General features: G+C 37.3%; 1 protein-coding gene and 1 pseudogene across 1 annotated transcript; one reads left to right on the top strand and one right to left on the bottom strand.

The window, feature by feature from the left end:
* Positions 1-27299, top strand: part of LOC140154361 (aqualysin-1-like) — a 61766-nt pseudogene that overhangs the window by 30986 nt on the left and 3481 nt on the right.
* Positions 680-1631, bottom strand: LOC140154079 (uncharacterized). The gene is given in 3 exon segments (XM_072176690.1): positions 680-859; positions 1286-1474; positions 1515-1631. Coding segments are annotated over 3 exon segments (486 nt in total).

The raw sequence follows: 27299 nt of genomic DNA, 5'->3' as shown, positions 1-27299 counted from the left end.
TATTGGAAACTGCTGAGCCGTGGCTGGGAGATATAATGAGGCCATCATCTATGTAGATAAAAGAAACAATACCGCGAGCGCGCCAATTGTATACAAGTGGGCGTGTCATTTTGTGAATAAATAACACGCACTATTGAGCCCAAATGGGAGAACGGTAAAAACATAATATCTCGTAATTCCGTCTTTGTGTGACCATGAAAACCCAAGAAATTGTTGATGAGGTGGAAAAATGTCCACGTGGTGATACCCGGACTCTAGGTCGAAGGAGAAATAAAACTGCCCGTGATCCAAAAATTGCGCAATATGAGCTAAATCTTCATATTATTTGAATTTTGTCAATACGACATACTGATTAGGATGACGCAGATCTAAAATAAGACGTAACTTTTCCCCTCAGAAACGGATAATGGGTTGCAGCAATACGGCTGTGAATTTACTTGAATTACGCATTGCTTTATCAACAATTCGGCAATAGCTGCCTCAACAAAATCAGAGTGTTCCAAACTAGACCTGTTATTCTTGGAATAAAAGGGGGGCGGCTGGACCATAAATGGGATTTTATATCCGTTCTCAATAACATCCGTGACAAAAGCACTGGCATTTAATTCAGTTTTCCAAAAATGTAAGGAATTTTTCAATCTACCTTTGACTCCTGGTGGTAAAGTTATTGATCTCTTGGTCATGTTGGTTGCAAAGTCTAGCGGCTGGTTCCTGGTGGCGGGGGTTGGGTTTGGCGTGCGTTTCTAAGCGCTGGACAGTTGGGTCTGATGTGACCTGCGATGCCGCATTGAAAACATGTGCGGTTGTCGATTCTGTACGGGCTGAAGCGACGAAAATTACTGATACCACTGCCAGCACGCTACAAAGGAGTAGGAAATCTGGGCGTGGTCGATGAGAATGGCGACGCACGGTTTCTTGGTCACTTTTTTGCCGCCTCAGCCTTCTTGTTGGCTGCCATTTTTCCGCCTGAAAAGTGTGAATAAGAACGGAATCAATAGTAAGAGCGATGATTTGGCCTAATGGTTTTTTTGTTTATTTATCATTTATTGTGGGGGTGGATACGAATAACGGCGAACAACTGCAACATTATCGAGAATCAAAGCCTAATGAAATGACCAATGGCATGAAAACCTACCAAATTGAACATATAGATTATTGTTTATCGGTTTCATCTTATTATTTTCGCCCTCATGTGGTCCGCGTCATGGGAGGGGGGGGGTGGCTCTTGGAAGTTATCAAAAATGGTAAATTACTAACGTTGAATTGGATAATAATAACGTATTACCTTGCGGAGTCTTTTCTCATCGCCCGAGTCATCACAGAGCTCATCTGTGAGATACTCCTTGACCGTGGACCAGCCCTGGGTGGAACGATCAGCAATCTTGATCAGCTTTTGCCGTTTCTTTAGCTCAACTTGTGCTTCTTTTAGGCGGGCGACGGCTTGATCCACGGTGGCCTGGTTTATATTCTCCTCCTCGAGAAGAGAAATAGCAATTGCTCTTTATTCCCGTTACTCTGGAAAGTAAACGTGCGCTTGCTTTCTGCTTGGTGGTAGTAGTGTTAATTTGCGCTTGCCTTTGCAAAGAGGTGATAGCTGCCAAGATACCTTGGTTGGTAGCGGGATCATTCATATTGATGATGGTACCGAGGTACAAGCACGTCAGCGAGTCGTGAATACTCAACCGAGAATGATGAAAAATCATGAACACGCAGCTCGAGCAGGAGGGTGAAAGTGCATATAGGAACAATGCCAAAAACTACGTCACGCCGGTCACGCTATTGTTCGACTTAAACTACATCATTCGCCATTTTGTAAATATTAACGCATGATCGTTGCTTTGAAGTTTCCACCGGATAGTCTGTGGATAGCGCAAGAGCATGCTTTGACCATGCGCAAAAAATGAATATCATGAAGATGTTTAAGATTGATTCTTAGATGTTTCAAAATTACCGTCATATTGCATAGATTCATCAAAGAATGGTTTGAAGTACTAACCTTATTTAGTAATTTTAAAAATCGGGAGAATTTTACAAAATCAATGTTTTTACCTGTCGGTATTACAACTCGTGAAACACATTAGTGATGTGCCTGGGTGACCTAATCTACTAACCTTTAACGTTTCCTCTATGAACTCTAACCCTCCTGCAATATGGCGCCTATTGTCTAGAGTTAAACTACATCTTTCGGTGTGTTACGTAATACTACGATGCCTATCCCATTATATCGATCCGTGGCTCGAGTCTCGAGCCACGTAACAGTATGTTACGTAATCGTGCTCAATGAGCATAGCATTCGTCCGATGACGAAAATAAATATCACCTTGTATAACCTTAAACGACCAAAATGGGATTTCTTTCGCTTTACCTAATCATTACGGCTTAAAATGGTCAGAAACCTTTTCTGACAGTCATTGATATTTTATTTTATATTTATTATTTTGAGTAAATAACAAAATAATAATTTGATGATCGTATATAATGGCTTTACAGGCTTGATTTGGCATAGTTCGTGGACTTCAAAATCGCGCGGCGCGTCTCATTTTCCAAGTTAAAGCATATTCAACCCATCGTTGGACATTTTTCAAACAAATCCAGGCTGACATGCATATCACACTATGAATGACTGGCAGATGATTGGCCTGGATTTGTTGGAAAAACGTCCAACGATGGGTTGAATATACTTATACCCAACGCTCTGCAGGGTCTATAGAGGGTATTCATTACTACGTCATTGATGTGATTGCTCATGCATAAAATTCCTCCACATAGGTTGTTTAGCTTAATCGGGAGAGTGACCTCTTGAAATGATGATCACAGTTATCTTTGAGTTATTACAGTGAGGCCCACGTACAATGTTCAACACAAAGTGAACAATGCTATAGCTTGGAGGACAAACAAACCAGCACCGCCAAATTCGACTGACATGTGTACAACGTGGGAAGCTATGGGGAAATTGAACACTTGTTGTCTGATCATGCATGTGTTTATGGTTCGGGTAGCGGTTACTTAGCAACTCTCGTTCCGCTTGGGTTTATTGCATACACTCTATTGTTCTATTGTTTTCGATTAGAGCGCTGACATATTGGAAAATGTTGCCAATCAATATTCATGAGAGTGTACATTCAACGTCCAGTTTTCGAAATTGGGTGACTTGTGTTTGGCAGGTGTGAAATACATCTGACTGGGCGTTTTAATTACGTAACGAATAAAGGCATTGACATCCTCGAATGGCTGCCCAGTGCTGTTATGTGTTTAGTTATTATATAGGCCTAATAATTGTTATTAAATGTATTCATCATTCCTTTCTTTTCCCTTCTCTGTACTTATTCTTTCCTAGGCCTACACTTTATCACTCCCTCGCGCACCTTGTCCCCTCTCACCCTCCCTCTCTCATTCTCATCATTTCCTTATATTTCTATTTATCTACTTGTCTTTATTATATCTCTCCATTTCTTCCTCTTTCTCCCTACCTCCAGCCCTCTCTCATCCCTCCCTTCTTTGGATACGCCACTATTTCTATACCAATCTCCTTCTTAAAATAAAATTAAATGGAAATTTGTTAAAAACAACCTTTATAGGTCTATACTTGGGCAATTCCAAGCAAATGTGGACATGACTCAAAAAATATTGCTTCTATGTATTTTTTTTTTTTTTTTTCATATTATTCCAAACAGATGTAATGTTCAAGTTCTAAACTTTTTCGGCATTTTTCTAACATATTGTTTAAAAAAAAAAAATTTAAGAGAGTGTATTTTTAGTAGAAAAATCCTGTTCAACTTAGATATTTTTCAAGTGGGCCTATTTATTACACATGGGCACTTTTCTCTTTAATTTGATACATTTTATAACTATGAAATATGGTCTTCAAGAAATATCCATCACATTTTTAATAGTCCCCCGCTAATTTTTTTCCTTTCATTGTGTTTTCATAGCACTAAATATGGTGTAGCATAAGTTAGCGAGAGATGCATTTTTTTTTATATATTTACAAAATGTTGGTAATTTAATTGATGACACTTATTATTTACCTTCTACTAGTAGTACCTTGAATAAAAATGAGAAAATGAAATACAAAACACTATCCACCACATAATAATGACCCATTAAAAACTGTAGCACGAGTTACCAGTAGCACGAGTTACCGATGTAGCACAAGTTACCATAGCCCACTTCCCCCACACCACTCCACGCCATAAATAAATTCTGCCAGTCACATTTCCCCAATATGAAATTTATTAAAAAGTAAAATTTTAATTTTAATTTTACTTCATTAAAGTTTGGCGGAGGCGGGGTTCGAACTCACGGCGGCGGACTTCTTTGGACACTATGAACCCAGCGCCTTAGACCACTCGGCTACTTGTCTTGTTGGAACTCATTTGAAACTTCTTTGTAGATATAATCGCAACTTCAACATAGGCCTACCACGTGACAAGCAAAGGCAGAAAACGTACCATATTTTGGAATTTTATTTGCCTAAAAACATTTATGTGTATTATTAGCGTTCAATTGTTGTTAACTACGTGTTTTATAAAAAAAAAAATCCAACAAAAACATGATAACTGGGCGTCTATATGGACAATACATTATATCGATTTTGACACGTGCTTGTGTCTCAGTACATTTCCATGGTCAGTAAAATACTATAGGCCCATTCCATGTCAACTCCAGGGATGTGCACCGCAGCACCTCTTCATTTTTTTTTCTTTTTCTGTGTGGTGGTAGATATTGATGAGAACGTAAAATCCTGAAAATTTGAGCTTCATACTCCATTTCGTTTTCCCGTGGCATCAATTTGAAATTTAGGGGGGTCAGCGTAAAAAATGTGTCGCAACGCGAAAGACGACGTTTGGAGGTCCATAATTTCCCATAAATGTATAAAGGGAACCCTTTAAAACTTTGAAAAGTATGTATCCTGGGGTACTTTTTGGTGTAGAATTCAAATCTGCTATCAGAAAACTTGTGTAACTCCTTTACTTTAACAGATATAGTTCCCTCAAAATGCAACTTCGTCCAACCAGGACCAACTTTGAGGGAGGGTCAGAACTCCAAAAGTAAAAATAATTTTAGCGTCAATTCTTTTTTTGCCAGTCAGAGCCCTTTGGTAGGACATTACTCTTATCAATATTGAGCATATTAGAATACATTTAGCTGAGATATTACCCATGGAAAACCACTTTTTTTACATTTTGACCCCCTGAAAATCCAATGTCAGGGGACAATTTCCTGATACCATCAACTTCAGGTATGTTGAAGATATGTTCTTGGACAACATTTCTGAGAGTATTGGCTTAGGGTCTTGATGGACCTCCAACATCGTCAGTTAGGTTTGCCTACTCTATAGTTGTACACATTTTTGATTTTGTACCTCTGAAATTACAAATTGATGCACGGGAAGCTCTAATTTTTCAGGATTTTACTTTCTCATCAATATCTACCACCACACAGAAAAAGAAAAAATTGAAGAGGTGCTGCGGTGCACATCCCTGGAGTTGCCATGGAATGGGCCTATAGAGGAAAACCTACCATTTTCTTGTATACACGTTCGATGTTTTGATCAAGTATGTGAATATTCGACATTAGACCCAAAATGTTTTTTCAGGAAATAAAAGATTAGATTACCATAAAAACGAAACAGTAATCTTTTGCCGGGTCTAATGTTATTTATACATAGAATTTTCAACGTTTTTTCTATCCTTATTAAAAAAAAAAAAAAAAAATATTTTGGCGTATATAAAATTGAAATAAAATTCTCTGCCCCATAAACGACATCAAACGTGCCACAATTGGATATCACGAATCGTTATATATGGTGTGCAGTTAATATTCATATTTTCTTTTATACAGAGGATGCTTCAGTTTTGACAGGAAAAATGTTTTCTTGAAAACCCTCTCACTCGGTTATTTCAAAACGGTAACCACGCTTCCCTAGAATGTGCAATAATTTAGCATTAAAATTTTTCTTATTCTAACAGCAAGCGTTTCTAGAATGAATTATGGCGAAATGTGGTGTACACTTCCCCCTGTGCAAGCAAAGGTAATCCAATTACCACTTGGCAGCAATAGAAGTATCTCCCAACTGCATGAATATGCACTTATATGTGACCATGGTAACAACTTTCTAGCAGCAGTGTAGCCAGTGGGGCGGGGGGGGGGACAGGTGGGGCAGACTTCCCCCTGGCAAACTAGAATTACGCAGTTCGTAATTAAGGTGGCACCCACTCAAAAGTGTGTAAATAACAATGTTTTGTAAATACAAAATAATATGCAATATGCAAATAAGCTCATTAATATTCATAAATATGCAAATAATAACATGTATGACACAAACATCAGGTCACAATATCCAATCACCAAACCAAGTTTGAAGTTGCATTTTAAGCATTTTAATATTCATAAATATGCAAATAACATAACACAAAACTATACAGCACATCAAGCCACCATATCCTATCATCATACCAAGTATGTAGTTGATCGATTATTGCGTTGAAGCTGCACGGTGGATTAATTAATTTGCTTCCGCGAGCAGCCAAACAAAGAAGCAAACAAACAAAGAACCAGGCAAACACACACATGTGTGGGGTCCAAAATTCAAAGATGAAAGTGCCCTTTTGACAGAAAATTGAAAGCAAAAATATGGAAGGCAAAGATAGAGAAAAGGTTCAAGGAGCTAGTTTCCACCCTGATAATGTGCCAAAATAGTGTAAATATACCAAATTTTTGTGCACACATACCAATAAAGTCCCCTTTATGAAGCTCGAAGACTTTACCTTGTACAGTCTCTCTTGTATCCGCTCTTGTACTTGCACCTTCTGAAAGCGCCTCTGATCTGGTAGATCAGTACAATAGCATTTTATGTACCCTTCTCGACCAGCACGCCCCTGTTAGAACAAAGGTGGTTACTATCAGGCCAAAAGTACCCTGGTATTCGGATGAGCTCCACGAAGCGAAATCTCGTAAAAGAAGACTGGAACGTAAAATGCTTAAGTCTGGCTTAGAGATTGACAGACAAATTTACCAGGAAGAGTGTAAATCATATAAAGTTATGCTCGAGCAGGCGAAGTGTACTTACCATCGTAGTGAGATCTCTAATGCTGATGACAAAAACCTGTTCAGGATTGTAAATAGATTATGCTCGACAATTTCAACATGTGCTCTCCCGGATCACACTAACTCCAAGGAACTCGCCAATCAATTTGGTTTTTCTTTCATGATAAAATCATGAAGATATGTGAGAAACTGGACAACATAAGTACTCCACCTTTATCGATCACCTTAGCTGAGTCATGTGAAAGCAGTTTTACTGAGTTCAAGCTGGTTTCTGAGGACACTGTTTGCAAAGTCATCAACGAGAGTGCATCTAAGTGCTGCCAACTTGATCCAATACCAACGTGGCTGGTCAAAGAGTGTCTTGACGTACTGCTCCCACATATCACGAAAATAGCAAACTTGTCGCTTGCATCTGGTACAGTGCCTACTGCATTCAAATTATCGCACATTATACCGCTATTGAAAAAGCAGAATCTCGACCCAAACGAGTTGAAAAGCTATAGACCTGTCGCCAATCTGCCGTTTATGTGCAAAGTCCTGGAAAGGATCGTGACTGCTCAGTTGAAAGAGTATATGCAAGAAAATAGTTTATTTTCTGCAAGCCAGTCTGCATATAGGCAATTCCATTCACCGGAAACTGCTCTGCTGTGTGTTACAAACGACCTGTTACTTGCGCTTGACAAAGGCCATCAAGCAGTGCTTGTGTTACTCGACTATTCCTCTGCCTTTGATACGATAAACCACATCATCTTATCTGAAAGATTCCAAAGGAGGTATGGCATATCTGGTACTGCTTTACAATGGTGTGTTTCATATCTGGATAGTCGCCAACAAGCCGTTGTCATCGGTGATTCCATCTCTGATCCTTTCCCGCTACCTTGGGGTGTTCCCCAAGGATCTGTTAAAGGACCACTTGATTTTGTTATGTATAGTGCTCCGCTGAGCGATGTCATCAATGCTCATCATGATATTCACCATCTAATTTATGCCGACGATACTCAACTGTACCTGACCCTGGAATCTACCCATCATCCTCAAGCTGTAAACAAGCTCGAATCATGCATTTCAGACGTTCGCTGTTGGGCAATCCAAAACAAACTCATGTTAAATGACTCAAAAACTGAAATCATTCATTTCCATTCCAACTTCCGTACATATTCCGTGTTTCCGACTGTCAACATTGGAGGTTCCGATATATTTCCATCAAATTCTGCGAAAGATTTAGGTGTTTTGCTTGACGACACATTGCTGTTAAAAGACCATGTTCGCAATATATGCCGGAAAGCCTCTTTTGGTATTTATAAGATCGGCCGCATTCGCAAGTATTTAGATCGTCAATCTACTGAGCGCCTCGTCCATGCTTTTGTTACATCTCATTTGGACTGCAACAACTCTCTTTTGTATGGTTTACCTGACAACCTCCTGTCATCACTTCAGAGAATTCAAAATTCTGCTGCCCGTCTCATTACAGGAACTAAGCGCTATGAACATATCTCTCCTATTTTAGACGAACTTCATTGGTTGATTGTTGAGAAAAGAATCCATTTCAAGATCCTGCTGCTAACATACAAGGCTCTTAATGGACATGCACCCAACTACATCTGCAACCTCATATCATTATCCACTAACCGCTCTCTCCGTTCCGCTCACCAGCTCGCTTTAAAACCCGGTCCGCTTGTCAAAACATCTACCTATGGCGACCGGGCCTTTGCAGTGGCGGCACCCTTCCTCTGGAACAATATCCCTTTCACTATCCGTTCCGCTGTCTCCATTGATCAATTCAAGACCAAGCTCAAAACTTTCTTGTTCAATTAATTGACTCTGTATTTTATTGCTTATCATGTTCATGTCATTTTGTAGTAGTGTAAGTTGTAGTGTAAGTTGTTGCTAGCGCTTAGAAACCTTTGTATTTTGCGCTTTAAAAATGTTGTTAATTATTAATTATTATTATTATTAAAAATGCTCGAGTATATATATATATATATCCCATTACTAATACCTGGTCAAAATGATGCAACCAAAAATTTTAGTTTCCCCTCTAGATCTAGCCCAAGAACTAAGCAATATAGATACTAGAAATCCTTAGACTAGCTAAACAGTCACAGTGACATTTCAAGTTAATACTGAGATTTGTATACCAAATTTGTTCATGTTGTTGAGTATGATGGGTCTCATTTCCCGGGGGGGGTACTCAAGTTTGGTTTTGGTAGGGACGTGCCGCTGAGATTTTGGAAGTAGACCCATAAATATACCAATTTTTCAAGAAATTTGGACCCATTGATATACCAAAAGTCAAAATTTTCGGCCGAATTTACCCAAAATTGTCTTAGTTTTTACAAATTTTTCCAAAATTTGGGGAAAATTTTGAAAATTTTGGCTAGATTAAGGAAAAATTGGGCTGTTTTCCGAAAAAATTGAGAAAATTTTGAAAAAAGGACCCATTCATATACCAAAATAGGCTTTGAAAAAGGGGTCATTGATATACCAGAAGGCTGAAAATGCTACCCATGTTTGCGGCACGTCCCCGTATGGTCATTTGTACTGAGTACCCCCCCCCCCGGGTCTCATTTTCCAGGTGAAGTGATTGAAATTGGGTAAACTGTATTTCAGTAATGCAACAAGCAGGAAATCACAGGAGATGGTCTCAACCAAGAGATGACCAAACATTCTATACCGATACCTCGGTATACAAGTTTTGTGAACTAATTTAGGGTGAAATAACCTGGAAGTAAAAGTCTATCAATTGTTGACTGTTCAATTTAACTGTTGAAATTTAAGCCGTTAGCTAGTCGTATGACATATCCAAACAGGATGGAGCAAGGCATTAAGTACGGTAATACAATGCTGGGATGTACATGTAATGCGTGTTGTACATTGTACATTGTAGGCCTATGCTGATACATACACTGTACTGGTGTTATTTGTACGTAGATTGGGGGTTTTCATGGTTATATGTACATAGATTTGGTTATTTGATCATATCATTGAGCAATTCTTATCAAGAAACTTCGACATATAAAAGAACATTAACCATTTTGTATACAGCCGGACAAACTGTAGCACGAGTTACCGTAGCACGAGTTAACATGTTTTTTGCCAGTCAATGTAAAACTATGAGGGACAAAACCTTTTAAGTTATACTAAGATAAACCTTAGCATAGCAGTTACTTATCATATAATCAATTAGGCTTTACTGTTTTTGTTTTAGGACACGATCAAAATAAAATGAGCGATTTTTAGCATGTCACAGCTCGTAGCACGAGTTACCGTTTTTCGCAGCTGTCCCATACGTACAAAAGTTGATTCATTTAGCAATACTATGAGGGTCTAGCCTTGAATGTTGGGTATTAAAATACAAAAAATAAAGATTCCAATCAAATGAGTTTAAAAAGCTGGAGCACAAAGTATGTAAAAGGACGCCCAAAAGTATAGCACGAGTTACCGTGGAATTGCCCACTTATACTTACAAGTATACGTACAGCGATTACCATTAGGCCTATAGAGTAATATAGATATGTGAACATGGCAGCCTTATTTACATTCTGATGTGTAATCGATCAGCAAAAGCATTCACTTTATTTAAATGAAGCGCCTAAAGTCAGGTGGGTGGTAAAGATGATTGCATCGACAGCTAAAGCCTCCTTTATAGACTTCAGAGTTCAGACGCACACAATTGGGATACGTGAGAACAATGGTACCACATTACACATGACTACCCTTACACATGACTGTATTGTGGTTACTTATTGATACTCGCCTGTTGTGTAGAGCGTTAATATGATGCCGGATCAGTGACCAATTTAATGGCATAACCCCTTTGCTCGAAACAATGGTACCACTTTTATGAATAGCCTGTCGCAACTTCTAATCGGCATCAAACGAACAAAGCATTATATAATCTATTGCGACTCTATTTCTATAAAAAGCTCTTTGCTTATACCAATAGCGGACTAGTGCCTTTAAGCTTTGTTGCGACAATTGCATCGGTTGCCTGTCCCGCAGAGAATCGATTTCACGATTTTGGTGCATGCGAGCTCATTTTTTACTCAAGTTTCATGAAAATCGAGCAACTTTAATTTTTGACCCCTGTACAATTTGAAAATTGACCTTCGTCCCTTTTTGGCACATAACTCCGTAACCACAGGTCGTACACGCACAAAATTTATATTTGTGATCCTTACGATCAGACGGATAATTTGATATGCTAATGAAAATCGGTGCATGTTTAATTTTGACCCCTGTATAACCTTGTGGGGTCATTTATGGGGTCATTTTGAGGATCACAGACTAAAAATAACGATTGGTCACCATCTTTTTTGGATTCAACAGGTCCAAATTAGTAAAGATAGCTATAATATGTTATCAACTTTTACTCAAAAATACTTCCAACAATTTTATGCAAGCACAAATTTGTGATTTTCCTCCAGACTAAACATTTTGAAATTTTGTTATCAAAATCCGAGGAAATTTTATGTTTTGACCCATGTAGAGCCCAAATGTTGACCTTTGACATTTTTGCTCATAACTCCGGAATGATAAGTCGCAGATATGTCAAACTATATATATATTTTCTGAATCCTTATTAGCAAAATATTTTGAAACACTTTGAAACAAAATTTGAGCAACTTTAAATTTTGACTCGTGTTTAACGTTTGACCTTGGAATAATGTGATTCCACGAATGGCTAATCTTGGCTAACGTATATGCCAATTTTGTTGCTTGTGACATCCCCTTGGGCTCAATTGATTCGCCATCTGCAGCACTATTACATACGCTTTCAATATTTTTATCAGAAATAACCATGCGCATATTTTGGGGGGGGGCTTTGGTGGCACCAGCCCCAGGGGTAAAAAGCAGGGGCGGCCAAAACGAAGGGCGGCGGAAGAAGAAGGGCGGCAAACGAAGGGCGGCGGAAGAAGGAGGGCGGTAAAAGAATTAGTAAAGAACAAGGGCGAAAAAAATTGTACTACACATCAAAATGTGTTGCTTTTAGGGCGCTATCGTTTATAATCCCTTTTTTTTTTTGCTCTTCACTTTTTCAAACCACCGAAAAAAAAAAATTGGGTCAACCTTTTCGGGCTGTTGAGGAAGGGCCGGCATATTATTGAATTTTGCTCAGCCCCCCGGGGCTGCTGATAACATCCAATTATCCACGTATATAAATTATAATTGATTACGCCTGCCTTGCTAATTTTACTTCTTTTATTTATACCTAATAGGCAATAACAGTCGGATCTACTGACAATGATGACTATAGATCCTCGTTCTCCAACTATGGCACATGTGTCGACATATTTGCTCCAGGAAGAAGTATTGTCAGCATTGGTTACACTACTGATACTTCCACATCTACTAAGAGTGGAACATCCATGTCATGCCCACATGTATCTGGTAAGACTTGCAATAACCTTAAACCTAACTACTCGTATTATGTCATAATGATTGATTATTCATTGTCAAATGATGATAGTCATATTGTACATACTTGTGCCACATTTTCTTGACCTTTCGGGCACACTTCGCGGGTCTTTAACTATCTCATAATATATACGTCAAGCCCTTTTCTATTCACAGAGTATCCATTGTATTCTTTTTGTTTAAGGTTCGTTGCCTCGACCATTACCTAGAGTAATGGAGGTAGCTAGCTGCCCAGAGACCATTATCAACACAACACAATAGCTCAAGATAACGGTCTCGGGCAGCGAGCTAAACAAAAGGAATACCATGGACATTCTAGAAACACTATGGAAAGGATCACAACATACATGTTGAATCTGAGTTGGTTACTAGTCTCAGATAGAATTACGGAACAAATGCATTTGCAGCTCGATTTAAAAGGGCAGGTCTATAGCAAAAACAACATCATATCATTGGCAAGCTAATATATGATGCGATCAAGCCAAATCAGTCGGAACTCGGAAATATTGATTTTGAGATATAGCCAAACAAAGGAATTTTTTTCCTTTTGTTTCCTGTTGTTTTGGAAACTCTTTAATTGCTCATATCTTTGGAACTGGTTGTTCAATTTCAATGGGGTTTTCTGCAAAATCCAGCTTTGTAAATGCTTTTTACTATCATATAGGAAACTGAAAATTTATTATTGCCGAGTTCCGACTGATTTTGCTTGATCGCATCACATATTATGAGGACAATGAAAATGACTCCTTTTTTGAGAAAATTAGACGTTTAAAATTGATATTCCGCAAAAACCAACTTAAACGGTGAGTTCCTTCGAACGAGACAGATTTGGCCTAGAAAACCGGTGACGTCATGAAATGAGATGTGCCCGCTATGAGAAAAGGGACTATAAACGTTCTCAATGGACAGAACGTATACTGTTGCTGTTCACAGAAAAAAATTACAAATTAAGTATTACAAATTTCATGTTTTTTAAATATATGGATAAAATCAGCCGCTTCTTTTTTATATATTAGACAATTATGATATTACAATTCATATGTATATCCAACGGGCTGCAACGTTCTTTGTTCTATTGTGCCTTATTAGAGCGCTGACATATTGGAAAATGTTGCCAATCAATATTCATGAGAGTGTACATTCAACGTCCAGTTTTCGAAATTGGGTGACTTGTGTTTGGCAGGTGCGAAATACATCTGACTGGGCTCTTTAATTACGTAACGCACAACGGCATTGATGTCATCGAATGGCTGCTTAGTGCTGTTATGTGTTAAGTTTCTATAATAATTATTATTACATTTATTTTCCTTTCTTTTCTTTCTCTGTACTTATTCTTTACTAGGCCTACACTAACTTTATCACTCCCTCGCTCTCCTCTCTCTCTCTCCCATCGTTTTCCCCTTTTTCTTTCTTTCTTTTTGTCCTCTCTCACTCTAACTGTCATTTAAATAATATGTCCTTATCTTTCTATTATGTTATTTCTTTCTCTTCATTTTACTCTTGCTCCCTTCCTGTAGATCCCCCCCCCCATTCTCCATATCCCTCCTACCCTCTTCCTCCCTCATCCCCTCTCAAGATTTCTCACAGGGAGAAGCTGCCCCTCCCCCACCCCCTGTGGGTACGCCGATATTTCTATGCCAATATCCTTCTTAAAATAAAATTAAATGGACATTTGTGAAAAAAATCTTTATAGACCTATACTTATACTTACATGTATACGCAGCGATTACCATTATCAGTACTCATACTGCAGTTACTGTCCGTTTTCCTATACACAATACACAGTGCTCTCACCATTGACGCGTGACCTCTACAAACAGTGTATGTTATAGGTATATGGGCATTGCCTAGTTAACATCACTGTGTGAAAAATAACCAGCCAATATTTAAACTATTATCCAAACTTCTAGCAAATATATTTCTCTAACATGACCTAAAATTACATCTAGGTTAGATGTTCAGAAGGGGTCGCACTTTCGTAGAATATGAGTGAGGGCAAAGCATAGCTAGCTCATAGCTAGCCAACTCCCCGTGTTAATTGTGCATAATGGCAGTATGAAGCAAGTTCTTTTAAAGTGTGTTCATTTGATGAAGTGATAAAACGAATGAAATCGGCCATTGTTGGCCTCGAGTCCAAACAGGAGGGGAAATATTTTGCTCTAAGATCATCGAAGAAGCTGCATTTTAGGAGAAAGTGCAATTCAACTTCAACTTCTTCTTCGTCGCATAAAAACAAACACGTTCATCATAAGGAAAATTTTCTCTCCGTCCTGTCTCGACTCGAAGACAATGACTAGAACATCGTAATCTTGCCACGGCAGTTATGAATCGATTTTCATTAAATACATCAAGATAGTGTTCAGAAATGCGCATGTTCTTAAATTCCCGATATAGAATAAGACGACCGTTTGATGAAACCTCTGCCACCCAGTCTTGATGAGAGATGTCAGAAACTCTTTGGCTAAAGGAGTTTAAGAATTCGATTTCATTACCTATATCTTGTGCAAGACATGCATAGCAAAAGCCATACGAGAACAGAATATCTTTAACAGTGCTTGCCCAAGTTGTTTTACCATTTTCATCAAGTCTAAGTAGCATCTTATATGCAATTCTTGGATATCTATGATCGGGAAGTCGACCACTTGACATCACTGTTTATCAACAAAGGCGAGGGACTCGTCTATCGATATGCTCGAATGAGCCGCTACACTGTTCAATGGCTTTCCTGTACTATATGAAATGTGGCGGGCGATTTAAAATGCACGTGCCCTTAGCAGACTACGATGCGTACGCACACTGCAGGGCAACGAACAATGGAAATTGCCATAATGCGCGCGCATACTGCCGGGCAATGACGTCACATGCCAAGTGGTCTATAAAGATGATCTGCCACACTCACCCAGAGCTGCACAATTTGGAGTTGATGAATTTACACCAAGGAAAAACTTGTTTGGACTCTTTCAATAAGATGATATTCACCAAAGCCCCAAATTTCAGAACCATACATAAGAATGGGAGCGACAGTTGAATCAAAAACTTTACAAAAGTGCCGCATGTGCAAAGCACCCACCTTTTTTGAAATTAAACGCAACTGCGCCATAGCTTTACTTGCTTGGTCCGACAAAGTGCGTGTTGCCCATGTATATTTATAAGTATGTGTTATTTCAATGCGATTTCCCTTAAAAAACCATCTTTCACGCTGCGCAATTCTGCCACCCCGTCTAAAAATAAGCACTTTGGTTTTTGCGATATTTACATCCAAACCCCATTCATCACAAAAACGGGCGAGAATATTTATATGCCGTTGTAGGTCATAAACCGTATCAGCAATAAGTACAATATCATCGGCAAAAAATAAGGATTTGATTTCGTTCACACCATTTCCAATATTGATACCTTTTCCACCTCTATTTTCAAGCATTTAACTGCAGATGTTAGCTTCTTGTATATACCAGAAATACATTTATAAAAGTTACCAGAAATACCAACTTCGCATAGGCGCGACAAAAGCTTATCAATTTGCACTGTATCAAAAGCACGTGCGAAATCAACAAAAATACAATAACATTTGCGACCAATGCACTGAAGGGTCTATTGTTCTATTGTGTCCGATTTGAGCGCTGACATATTGGAAAATGTTGCCAATCAATATTCATGAGAGTGTACATTCAACGTCCAGTTATCGAAATTGGGTGACATGTGCTTGGCAGGTGTGAAATATATCTGACTGGGTGTTTTAATTACGTAACGTGTTAAGGTTTTGGCATCATTAAATGGCTGCCTAGTGCTGTTATATGCTTAGATTCTATAATAATAATTATTATTTTCTTTATTCATTCCTTTCTTTTCCTTTCTCTGCACTTATTCTTTCTTATGCACACACTTAAGCAGTGGCGTAGATTTATTTTTTTTTTTTTTTGCGGGTTAAGTACCCAGTACAGTGAACCTTATGGTACAAATGCGCGGGAAATTTTTTAGCATAGGCCTATTGAAACTAAACTGGTGAAATATGGGATTAACGTGAAATTAATTGGCGCGAAGCGCTAAAAAATGGCATTTTGTGGCTAAAATGACCAAATATGAGGTTAATTTTGACAGAAACCAATACACAGGCGTCAATATTTGGGGGGGTTATTATATCCACCATCCCCCCTGACAAAATATTGGGGGGATTTAGCCCCTCCTCCGATCTACGCCTATGTAATTTAGAGCCCTGTGACTGCATCGCTCTCCTTCTACCTCTCTCTCCTTCTCCCCCCTCCCTTTCTTTTTTTGCACTAAAATGGATTTCCCCCCCCCCCCAAGCCCTGTGACTGCATCACTCTCCTTCTCCCCCTCTTCCTTTCTTTTTTTGTCTTCCGCCCCTCCCCTACAATCTCGATCACCCATCTGCTTCTCCTCTTTTCATCTCTCGACCCTCCTTCACTACCTCAATTGGAGCAGCAACCTCAAAAAAATGAATTCGTTCACCCTCCACTACATACAAGGTTTGACACCATAGGTAGTTAGTATGGACCCTCTAGATCACTGCTAGGTAGGTAGTGGACTCAAATTGTGGTATCACTTTTTTTTTTTACAGGGAATTTTATGTATGGACGTATAATCGCATAAAATCACCAAAAATAGGACAGAATTAAGGGGTAGGGGAGATATAAACTCCAAGAACTCAACTTTTACTCGTGATTTTGAATTCATTTTGGTATCAATATGTAGCTAAATGATTTTCCTAACTTTCTAGTATTATTTTTAAACAAAAACAGGTTTCACTTGAGCATATTTGGAAGTATATAGTCCATAAATGAGTGGTAATCTGATTTTTTTTAAACCATATGTGTAAAGTTTGACATTGGCCTCAAATCTCACAACTATACCACTTTATATTTTCAAAATTGATTCAGTTTCCATTTTTAATTTTTTAATTTAAATTTTAATGTTTTATTTTGTTTTTAATGTTAAGCATATCAATGGAAACATTATTGTAACAGTTCCAATCATTATAATATGTATGAGTTCGTTGGGGTGTCTGTGGGACGAGGTGTGTGTGGGGTGCTGGGTGTACATAGGGTATGTGTGGGGGTGAGGGGATGAATGTGTGTGTACATGAATATGTCACTACACTGCACCAACTTCCATTTACAAAATCCGTTAAGTTTCCATTGATATTTTGAATATTTATGTGTAGGACGTGAGTAACCACTGGGAAAGACAAAAATGTTTTAAAAACCCAAAAAACCAACAAAACTGATGTTGATTTCCCTCGTATATCAGCATAACATAGAAAAATATTAAGGGTAGGGGAAAATAAATCATCAGAACTCAATATATTACTCATGATATTGACTTCATCTTGGTATTAATTCTATTCAATTCAATTCAATATGTATATCTAATTGATTGTTCTAACTTTTTAGTATTATTCTAAAGCAAAGCGACCATTAGTTGTCAGGTAGATACACAGAAACTGTGAGAAAAGGGTACGTTTTCTATGTCTAACAGCGTAAATATGACAATATTAAGGGGTAGGGGAAATATAAACTGCCATAACTCAACTTTTACTCATGAAATTGAATTCATCTTGGTATCAAAATATATCCAAGTTATTGGTCTAGCTTTCTAGTATTATTTTAAAGCAAAGCGACCATTATTTGTCAGGCAGATATACAGAAACTGTGAGGAAAAGGTAAATTTTCTATGTCTAACAGCGTAAAATGACAATATTAAGGGTAGGGAAATTTGTAACTGCCATAACTCAACTTTTACTCATGAAAATGAATTCATCTTGGTATCAAAGTGTATCTAAGTGATTGTTCTAACTTTCTAGTATTATTTTAAAGCAAAGCGACCATTATTTGTCAGGTAGATACACAGTATGTGTGAGGAAAAGGTAACTATTCTATGTCTAACAGCATAAATAAATAATTATGACAATATTAACGGGTAGGGGAAATATAAACTACCACAACTCAACTTTTACTCATGAAAATTAATTCATCTTGGTATCAAAATGTATTTAAGTGATTGTTCTAACTTTCTAGTATTATTTCAAAGCAAAGCGATCATTAGTTGTCAGGTAGATATACAGAGACTGTGAGGAAAAGTTACATTTTCTATGTCTAACAGCGTAAAATGGCAATATTAAGGGGTAGGGAAATTTATAACTGCCATAACTCAACTTTTACTCATGAAAATGAATTCATCTTGGTATCAAAATGTATCTGATTGGCTGTTCTAACTTTCTATAAACAAAGCGATCATTAGTTGTCAGGTAGATACACAGAAACTGTCAGAAGGGACCGTTCACCAAACAAGTTGCAAGGGGGAGGGGCCTGATGCAAAAAAATTTCATCACAAAAAAATAATTTCGGCCCCCCCCCTTTACAGGCCTCAAAAATTTTAGGGCCCCCTTTTAGACATGAAAATTATGGATCAACCCCATAGAAAATCATATAAACTCAATTTTTCCAGGAACATTTTTGGTCATTTTTTTCAGCCCCCCCTTAGGAGGGGCAAAAATTTTCAGACCCCCCACACTTTTTGCATCAGCCCCCCCTTACAAATGTTTGTGAACGGTCCCTAAATATGACAATATCGAGGGTAGGGGAAATATAAACTCCCATAACTCAACTTTTACTCGTGATAATGAATTCATCTAACGTTCTAGTATCATTAGTTGTTATGTAGATACAAAGGAAATGTGAGAAAAAACTTCCATGTGTAACAGTGTCAAATATGGTAATATTAAGGTTAGGGGAAATATTACCATAACTCAACTTTGGCTGCATTAGCTGTGAAGGGGAACACGGAATGCAAATCGTTGCACCAAAATTTGAATGTAGTATACGATTGAGGTTTCTTACGTTAATTGGTGCAATTGGACCATTTTTAAAATTTGACCTTTATTTATGATATTTTTGATATATTCAACGTTATAACCCCTGAACTAAGCTTCGTAGAACTATGACAATTGTCTTTTTAAAAATTCTTAGCGATGAGAGGAACAATTTGAGATTACAACATTACAACATGATAGGATAATTTTTTAGTATTGGCCCCATTATGACCTTCAACCCCTCGTGGGAAACTTAATTGCTTTTAAAATAATGCCAGAAAATGAAATAGCTACATATTGATACCAAAATGGAATTCATTTTCGTCAGTGAAACTTGTGTTTTGGTGATTTGTATGTCCCCTTACCCCTTAATATTGTCATATTTTACGCTGTTAGACATTGAATATTAACATTTTCATACATTTTATGTCTATCTACCAGACAACTAATAACTTAATTGCTTTTAAAATAATACTAGAAAGTTAGAACTATCAAATAGCTACATATTGATACCAAAATGAATTCATTTTCATCAGTAAAACTTGAGTTTTGGTGATTTGTATGTCCCTACCCTTAATATTGTCATATTTTACGCTGTTAGACATGGAATATCAACATTTTTCTCATATTGTATGCCTATGTTTAACTACCTGACAACTTATGTTTTAATTGCTTTTAAAATAATGCCAGAAAATGAGAACAATCAAATAGCTACATATTGATACCAAAATGGAATTCATTTTCGTCAGTGAAACCTGTGTTTTGGTGATTTGTATGTCCCCTTATCCCTTAATATTGTCATATTTTACGCTGTTAGACATGGAATATTAACATTTTCATGCATTTTATGTCTATCTACCGGGCAACTAATGGCTTAATTGCTTTTAAAATAATACTAGAAAGTTGGAACTATCAAATAGCTACATATTGATACCAAAATGAATTCATTTTCATCTGTAAAACTTGAGTTTGGGTGATTTGTATGTCCCTTACCCTTAATATTGTCATATTTTACGCTGTTAGACGTTGAATATTAACATTTTCATACATTTTATGTCTATCTACCGGACAACTAATGGCTTAATTGCTTTTAAAATAATACTAGAAGGTTAGAACTATCAAATAGCTACATATTGATACCAAAATGAATTCATTTTCATCAGTAAAACTTGAGTTTTGGTGATTTGTATGTCCCCTACCCTTAATATTGTCATATTTTACGCTGTTAGAAATGGAATATCAACATTTTTCTCATATTGTATGTTTAACTACCTGACAACTAATGGTTTAATTGCTTTTAATATAATGCCAGAAAATGAGAACAATCAAATAGCTACATATTGATACCAAAATGAATTCATTTTCATCAGTAAAACTTGAGTTTGGGTGATATGTATGTCCCTTACCCCTTAATATTGTCATATTTTACGCTGTTAGACATTGAATATTAACATTTTCATGCATTTTATGTCTATGTACCGGACAACCAATGGCTTAATTGCTTTTAAAATAATACTAGAAGGTTAGAACTATCAAATAGCTACATATTGATACCAAAATGAATTCACTTTCATCAGTAAAACTTGAGTTTTGGTGATTTGTATGTCCCCTACCCCTTAATATTGTCATATTTTACGCTGTTAGACATGGAATATCAACATTTTTCTCATATTGTATGTTTAACTACCTGATAACTAATGGTTTAATTGCTTTTAAAATAATGCCAGAAAATGAGAACAATCAAATAGCTACATATTGATACCAAAATGAATCCATTTTCATCAGTAAAACTTGAGTTCGGGTGATTTGAATGTCCCCTACACCTTAATATTGTCACATTTTACGGTACTACACATGAAAAATTGACATTTTTTAACATTTTATGTCTTTCCAGCTAACAATTAATGGTTATTTTGCTTTGAAAGATTACAACAACCAAAAAGCTATATACAGGGTGTCCCCAAAAAAAAGAGGCCCCACATTGCGCGCTCTTTTCTCCTATTTCTGAAACGTTGATCAAATATATTTTGGTATGTAAAGAAACCCTAAATCGTTAGCTTTAATAAACCAAAACAATTCTTTCAATCAGCTCATAATTTTTGAAGATATGCCCTCTTTAAGAAATGTACCCGTTTTTCACTCTGTCCACGTATGAGGTTTGGCTACATCAAAGATTTAAACGAAACACACGGTTAATGACATGGATAGATAATAGCATTAGTCTTGGGAAAGCATTCACTATAAGCGAGGATCACCAGCTAGCTTCAAACATCTTCGAAACCCGTATTACTGCTGCATTCGCAAGTATCCGGCGCACAAGGGCTTAAGGATGGTACGCAACGCAATTAATGCAATGAGAACTAGGGCTGAAACCTGTATTCGTCACGGAGGCAACCAGGTAGAGGGCAGAGCAGCACAGTAAACTCACTTCAAAAAGAACCAAAGACAAACTAAACAGGCCTTTTCAGGGCGACCTTTTATTCCAAAAAGAGAAATGACTTATGGTGTCAATAAAAAGAAAGCAAGTAACGAGAAAAACATAATTGCAAAAAAGTAATTGCAAGAATAGCAAAAGAAGTCCCATCCCACATCAATTTCGCCCAAATTAATGACACTTAACAAAATCCATAACCCATAAGCCCACCGGTAAGCCCATTCCCTTAAAGTTGTTATTTTATAAAGTTATCATCGAGGAATGTTTTATATTCATGCATGATATATGCACTTTTTTTTTTTTTTTTTAGCCAAACCTCCTCCGTGGACAGAGTGAAAAACGGATACATTTCTTTAAAAGGGCATATCTTCAAAAGTTATGAGCCGATTGAAATAATTGTTTTGGTTTATTAAAGCTAACGATTGAAGGTTTCTTTACATACCAAAATATATTTGATCAACTTTTCAAAAATAGGAGAAAAGAGGGCGCAATGTGGGGTCTCTTTTTGGGGGGACACCCTGTATTAATGCCAAAATGAATTAATTATAATGAATAATGTCGAGTTACGTTGGTTTGTACGTCCCCTAACCTTTAATATTGTTAAATTTTACGCTGTTACACATTGGAAAATTAACATTTTATCATATTTTATGTCTATCTTATGGTTTTCTGTTAAAAATAATACTGGAAAGTTTGAGCAATCAATTAGCTACATGTTGATACCAAAATGAATTCATTATTATGAGTAAAGGTTGAGTTATGGTGGTTTTTATTTCCCCTACCGTTAATAATGCCATATTTGACATGGTTATACATAGAAAAGTAACATTTTCTCACATTTTATGGCTATCTACCTGACAATTAATGTTTGCTTTGCTTTAAAATAATACTAACATGTTTGAACAATCAATTAGCTACATATTAATTCCAAAATGAATTCATTATCATGAGTTGAAGTTGAGTTATGATGGTTTATATTTCCCCTACCCCTTAATATTGTTACACACGCTGCTACATGAGGAAAAGTAACTATTTTTTTACATTTTCAGTCTAGTTTCCTGACAAACAGCGGTAGATCTCACCCCACACATATAAATATTCAAAATATTACATGAATGGCAACTTACCAAACAAATTTTGTTAATAGAACTTATATACTTCAGCCGAGTGACATATTAAGACATGTAAAACACCGCAACCCTGAACCCTATACACACCCCGCACCCCACCCCACATACCCACACACACCTACCCCAAACCCACACAACACAAACCAACATGCAAGCAAACATGCACATACATAAATATTTGAACCAGAACATCAAAGTTTGCCTAGATATGCTTGATATTAAAAACAAAATTAAAAAATGGAAACTTAATTAATTTTGAAAATAGAAATTGGCACAATAGTAAAATTTGAAACCAATGTCACAAAAACACCCACCCTACGCATCAAATGAAACCTAGGTTTGCTTTCAAATAATACTAGGCAGTTAGAACAATCAATTAGCTACATATTCATACCAAAATAAATTCATTATTATGAGTAAAAGTTGAGTTCTTGGAGTTTATATTTCCCCTACCCCTTAATTTTGTCCTATTTTGGTGAATTTATGTGATTATACGTCCATACATAAAATGACAAAAAAAAAAAGTGATACCACAATTTGAGTCCACTACCTACCTAGCAGTGATCTAGAGGGTCCATACCAACTACCTATGGTGTCAAACCTTGTATGTAGTGGGGTGAACCAAGTCCTTATTTAGGCCCCCTGTGGGATCCTGCTCCTGGACTATTAAAATGGATATTCGTGATATTAAGAAATCCATTTGATTTTATTGAACAGGCCCATTTAACCATGATAACAACATAATAGCTGCGAAGTAATTAATTATAGACCTATATACCTGGCAGCAATGACACGTTGTTACGGGTAATCGATCAGCAACTCTATTGAGTTTATTTAAATGAGGCGCCTAAATTAAGATGGGCGGTCAATAATTCTATATCGACGGTAAAGTGTGTTTTTTTGTGTGTATGCGTCAACTCGAGCACATCCTTGTGTGGTATTATAACAAAAGGTACCTCTCGTCCATGTAGACGCTTTCACGTGACTTTCATTTGATCACTTAATGACAGTGGCCTGCCTATATAGCGTTAATACGCTGTCAGGTCAGTTACCGATTTAATGGCGGAAGCCCTTTGTCCCAAACAAAAGGTACCTCTCGATGAATAGCTTGGCGGAAACACAAAGGAACAATATGCGTTATGTAATCTATTTCCTCTCCTTTCTATATCTAACCTCCTTGCTGAACACATTAATCAATGATATACCACGATCATTTCTAACATCATTTGTATCCCTTTTTTTTGTGTAGAGGGGTGATAACAGACATGCACCAATTATCAGGAATAATCGCTGAGGAGAAAATAACATTAAAAATACAGGTCAAGCATGGCAAAATATCATTAATGCAATATTTATACATTTCACTACATATACCATCCGTGCCAGTTGACTTGTTACACTTCAACTTTCTTATCGCCTCAATGATTTCAATATCAGTTATATCAATATTAAAACACTGGGCATGATCTTGATTTACACCAACATTCATATTATGTTCATCATCATTCACATCACGATTTAGATCTGATTTGAGAAGAGAGCTAAAATGATTAAACCAATCAGATGGAGACATTTTTGGATCTTTTTGGATCTCACCTTCTGTTCTCAAAAACTTTATGAATTTCCAGAAAGACTTTGGATCGACACAGTTTGAAACCATTTTTTCCTTCAAAGAATTTTTGTAATCACGCTCTCTTCTTTCTACATAAATTCTTGTATGCCCTTTTACTCATCTGGTAAAAATGCAAATTTTCACTGGTACTACTTTTCCGAAACAACTTTAGACGAGACAGTTTTTCTTTTTCATATCACGACATTCATCATCAAACCATCCACCTTTACTTTGTTTCATGGAGTTGTATAGACGTTCGCCTTTCGTATCTCTTTCCTTGTTGGAAAGGTATAACGTTGAGGAGATAGGAACATGTACAGAAGATCCGGGACCTACTCTGCCATGTTTGGCTGAGTAACGTACATGAACACGGTCTTTTGTGCCTATGTAAATTAGTCATTGTGTAAAGCTGTGTTTATACCCAGACTGAATCATTGTCGCTAACTACACAAGTTATGTGTGCAACTTTAGAGAACGTTGACCGACAGGGTGTCAATATAGGCCTATGTGTCGCTTTTGAAAAACAGCGAATCATGCGCATGCTCAGCAGGCAAATACGACGGCGATTTAGTACACTGACCATGCGTGCGATTCAGGTTTATCCAAAAGCGATTGAGTATAAATGCATCTTTAGAAATGACCGGCGACTGTGTGTTCTCAAGTGGGTTTTATCATGTTAATTAGTGACCTCGGTCAAGCATTGAAATGCTGTCATTTTTTGTACTGGATCGTTCAAGCATCTCCAACAAATTTTTTTTTGTAAGTGCCTCTGGCCCTAGTAGAAGTAAAAACGGATACTATGGCCAGAGTTCTAGGGCTAGAGTTGTATGTGGTACAACACTTCACGTGGTTTGCAGCCTTTTGTAATAAACATATTGTGAAATGGACAAATTGTGTACATTATCAACGATGTATCTACGTCGATTTCGCACGTGGAATATCTTCAAAAATAGCTAAATACGTGACCTCGCTTCGATACAGGAGAGTGGTTTTGAATAGATCAACGTACGTCCGATGTCTACGTTTGGAAATCACAATGCCTCATTTCAAATATATAGTTTTAGTTTTGGTTTTGGTTTTGGTCACGTGGTTTCCTATTGTCCTGCCTAACCACTTGAATCATAAGATATCGAACTCATTGTTTCTACCTTTTGTTTAAAACCGAACATTTGTGTCAGTCAGTTTCGGTTTTGGTTTCAGTTTCTTATAAGTGGTGTGGATCGTAAAATTATTTGATTTGAAGTTACCTACTCTAAGTATACAAAAGAAATGTTTAAATTTCGCAGTGCAATATTCACGAGCAGAGAAGTTGAACAAAGCAGTCTACATTTGAAAGCATTGATTTAGTTTGAAAGCATTGACTTGAGACTACGAATTAGCCTAAGCGGATTTCACTGTGAAAATATATAGACCATCGAAATATTTCCACAGACATTACAATAGGCACTTGACAGATTATGACTTCAGTGTTATAAACACTATTATACACAACTCTATTTATGTGCATGTCGCATGACGGAAGATCAATATCATAGAAAGCTGGTTTAAACTAACTTTTATTCAATTTATTTATTGGAGAATAGAGAGAGAGATAGAAGAGATCGCCAGGGAAAGAGGGTATGTGTGTGTGAGGGGGGGGGGGGTAAGGGAGAAAGAGAAACAGAGGGGAGAGAGCATTGGAAGTGGGAAGGGAAGGAGGGGGAGAGGGGGGCTCAAGAGTGGAGTGGAATAATAGGGAAGAGTCGATATCGAGTGTGGGGAGGGGGGAGGGAGGAGGTTATATATAGGTGGCGGAGGGAACATAGGTAAGAGGTATGGGTTGTGCTTTCCGGGGAATAATCTAATTCATAATCAAATCATCTACATCATCATGTATTGTTTATATTTCAGACAAATAAACAAAACACCCCCACCCCTCAATATATGCACATGATGTCTATGCATAACTTATCAAACGAATCTCGGAACTCGGGTGTAATTTTATGGTGTCATGGAAGTGTGCCACATACGGCAGAGAGCATCAAAAGTCGTCCGCGTTGATAGATATCGATAATGAAAATGTTAGCACAATAGGCTATTATATACGTATGGTATATCCTCCCAGCACAATAGTGTTATGATTGCATACCAGTTCATCTCCACATTTTAATCCCTTGATTTTGGTTTCTGAACAATAGAGAAACCAAAACTATATATTTGAAATGAGGGACTGTCTCTATTATAAGGAATTAAACACTTGAATGATGTTGGCATTTTGGCACTTGTGCCAACTCTTTCTATCATTGCTGGATTCTCTCCAATTGAGTACTTACACCTTATCCCATTTTGGATGCTCCTACCTACACTACTCTATTTTTCATCGTTCAACCTGTCTACTACCTTCTCTACCTTAAAACTTCCTTTCGCAATACAGCTGGTTAGAAAAGGTGAGCCAAATTAGTTGGCATGGTAGCTTGTTTTTGTCTGGTGTTGTTTTTGGATGGTCCCAGGAAGGAAAGGAACAGCACATCATGCAGTTATTGTTAACTACTTGTATGCACACAACACAGGGGCACTCACAATAGGCAATTGGCCCCTACTGGTAGCGCTGTGTTGTTGATATAGGATATGAACTAGTTAGCATCATATATCAAAAAGTATAAAAGCTATGATTTTAGTACTTGCTATGTGTTTCAATTACTTATTTTTTTCAAAATATCTGAATTTTCAACCCGGTACAAGCTTTACTAACGGGGGACCATACATTTGTATGAGAAAGAAATCCTACCATCTGTCCAAACTCCCGTGTTATTCCAATGCACATTTTGCTTCACCGGGCAGCCCTGG

This window comes from Amphiura filiformis, chromosome 6 (assembly GCF_039555335.1).
Source record: "Amphiura filiformis chromosome 6, Afil_fr2py, whole genome shotgun sequence".
Classification (NCBI taxonomy): Eukaryota; Metazoa; Echinodermata; class Ophiuroidea; order Amphilepidida; family Amphiuridae; genus Amphiura; species Amphiura filiformis.
Note: the sequence above shows the minus strand (reverse complement) of the source record. Positions and strands in the feature narration are given on the sequence as shown.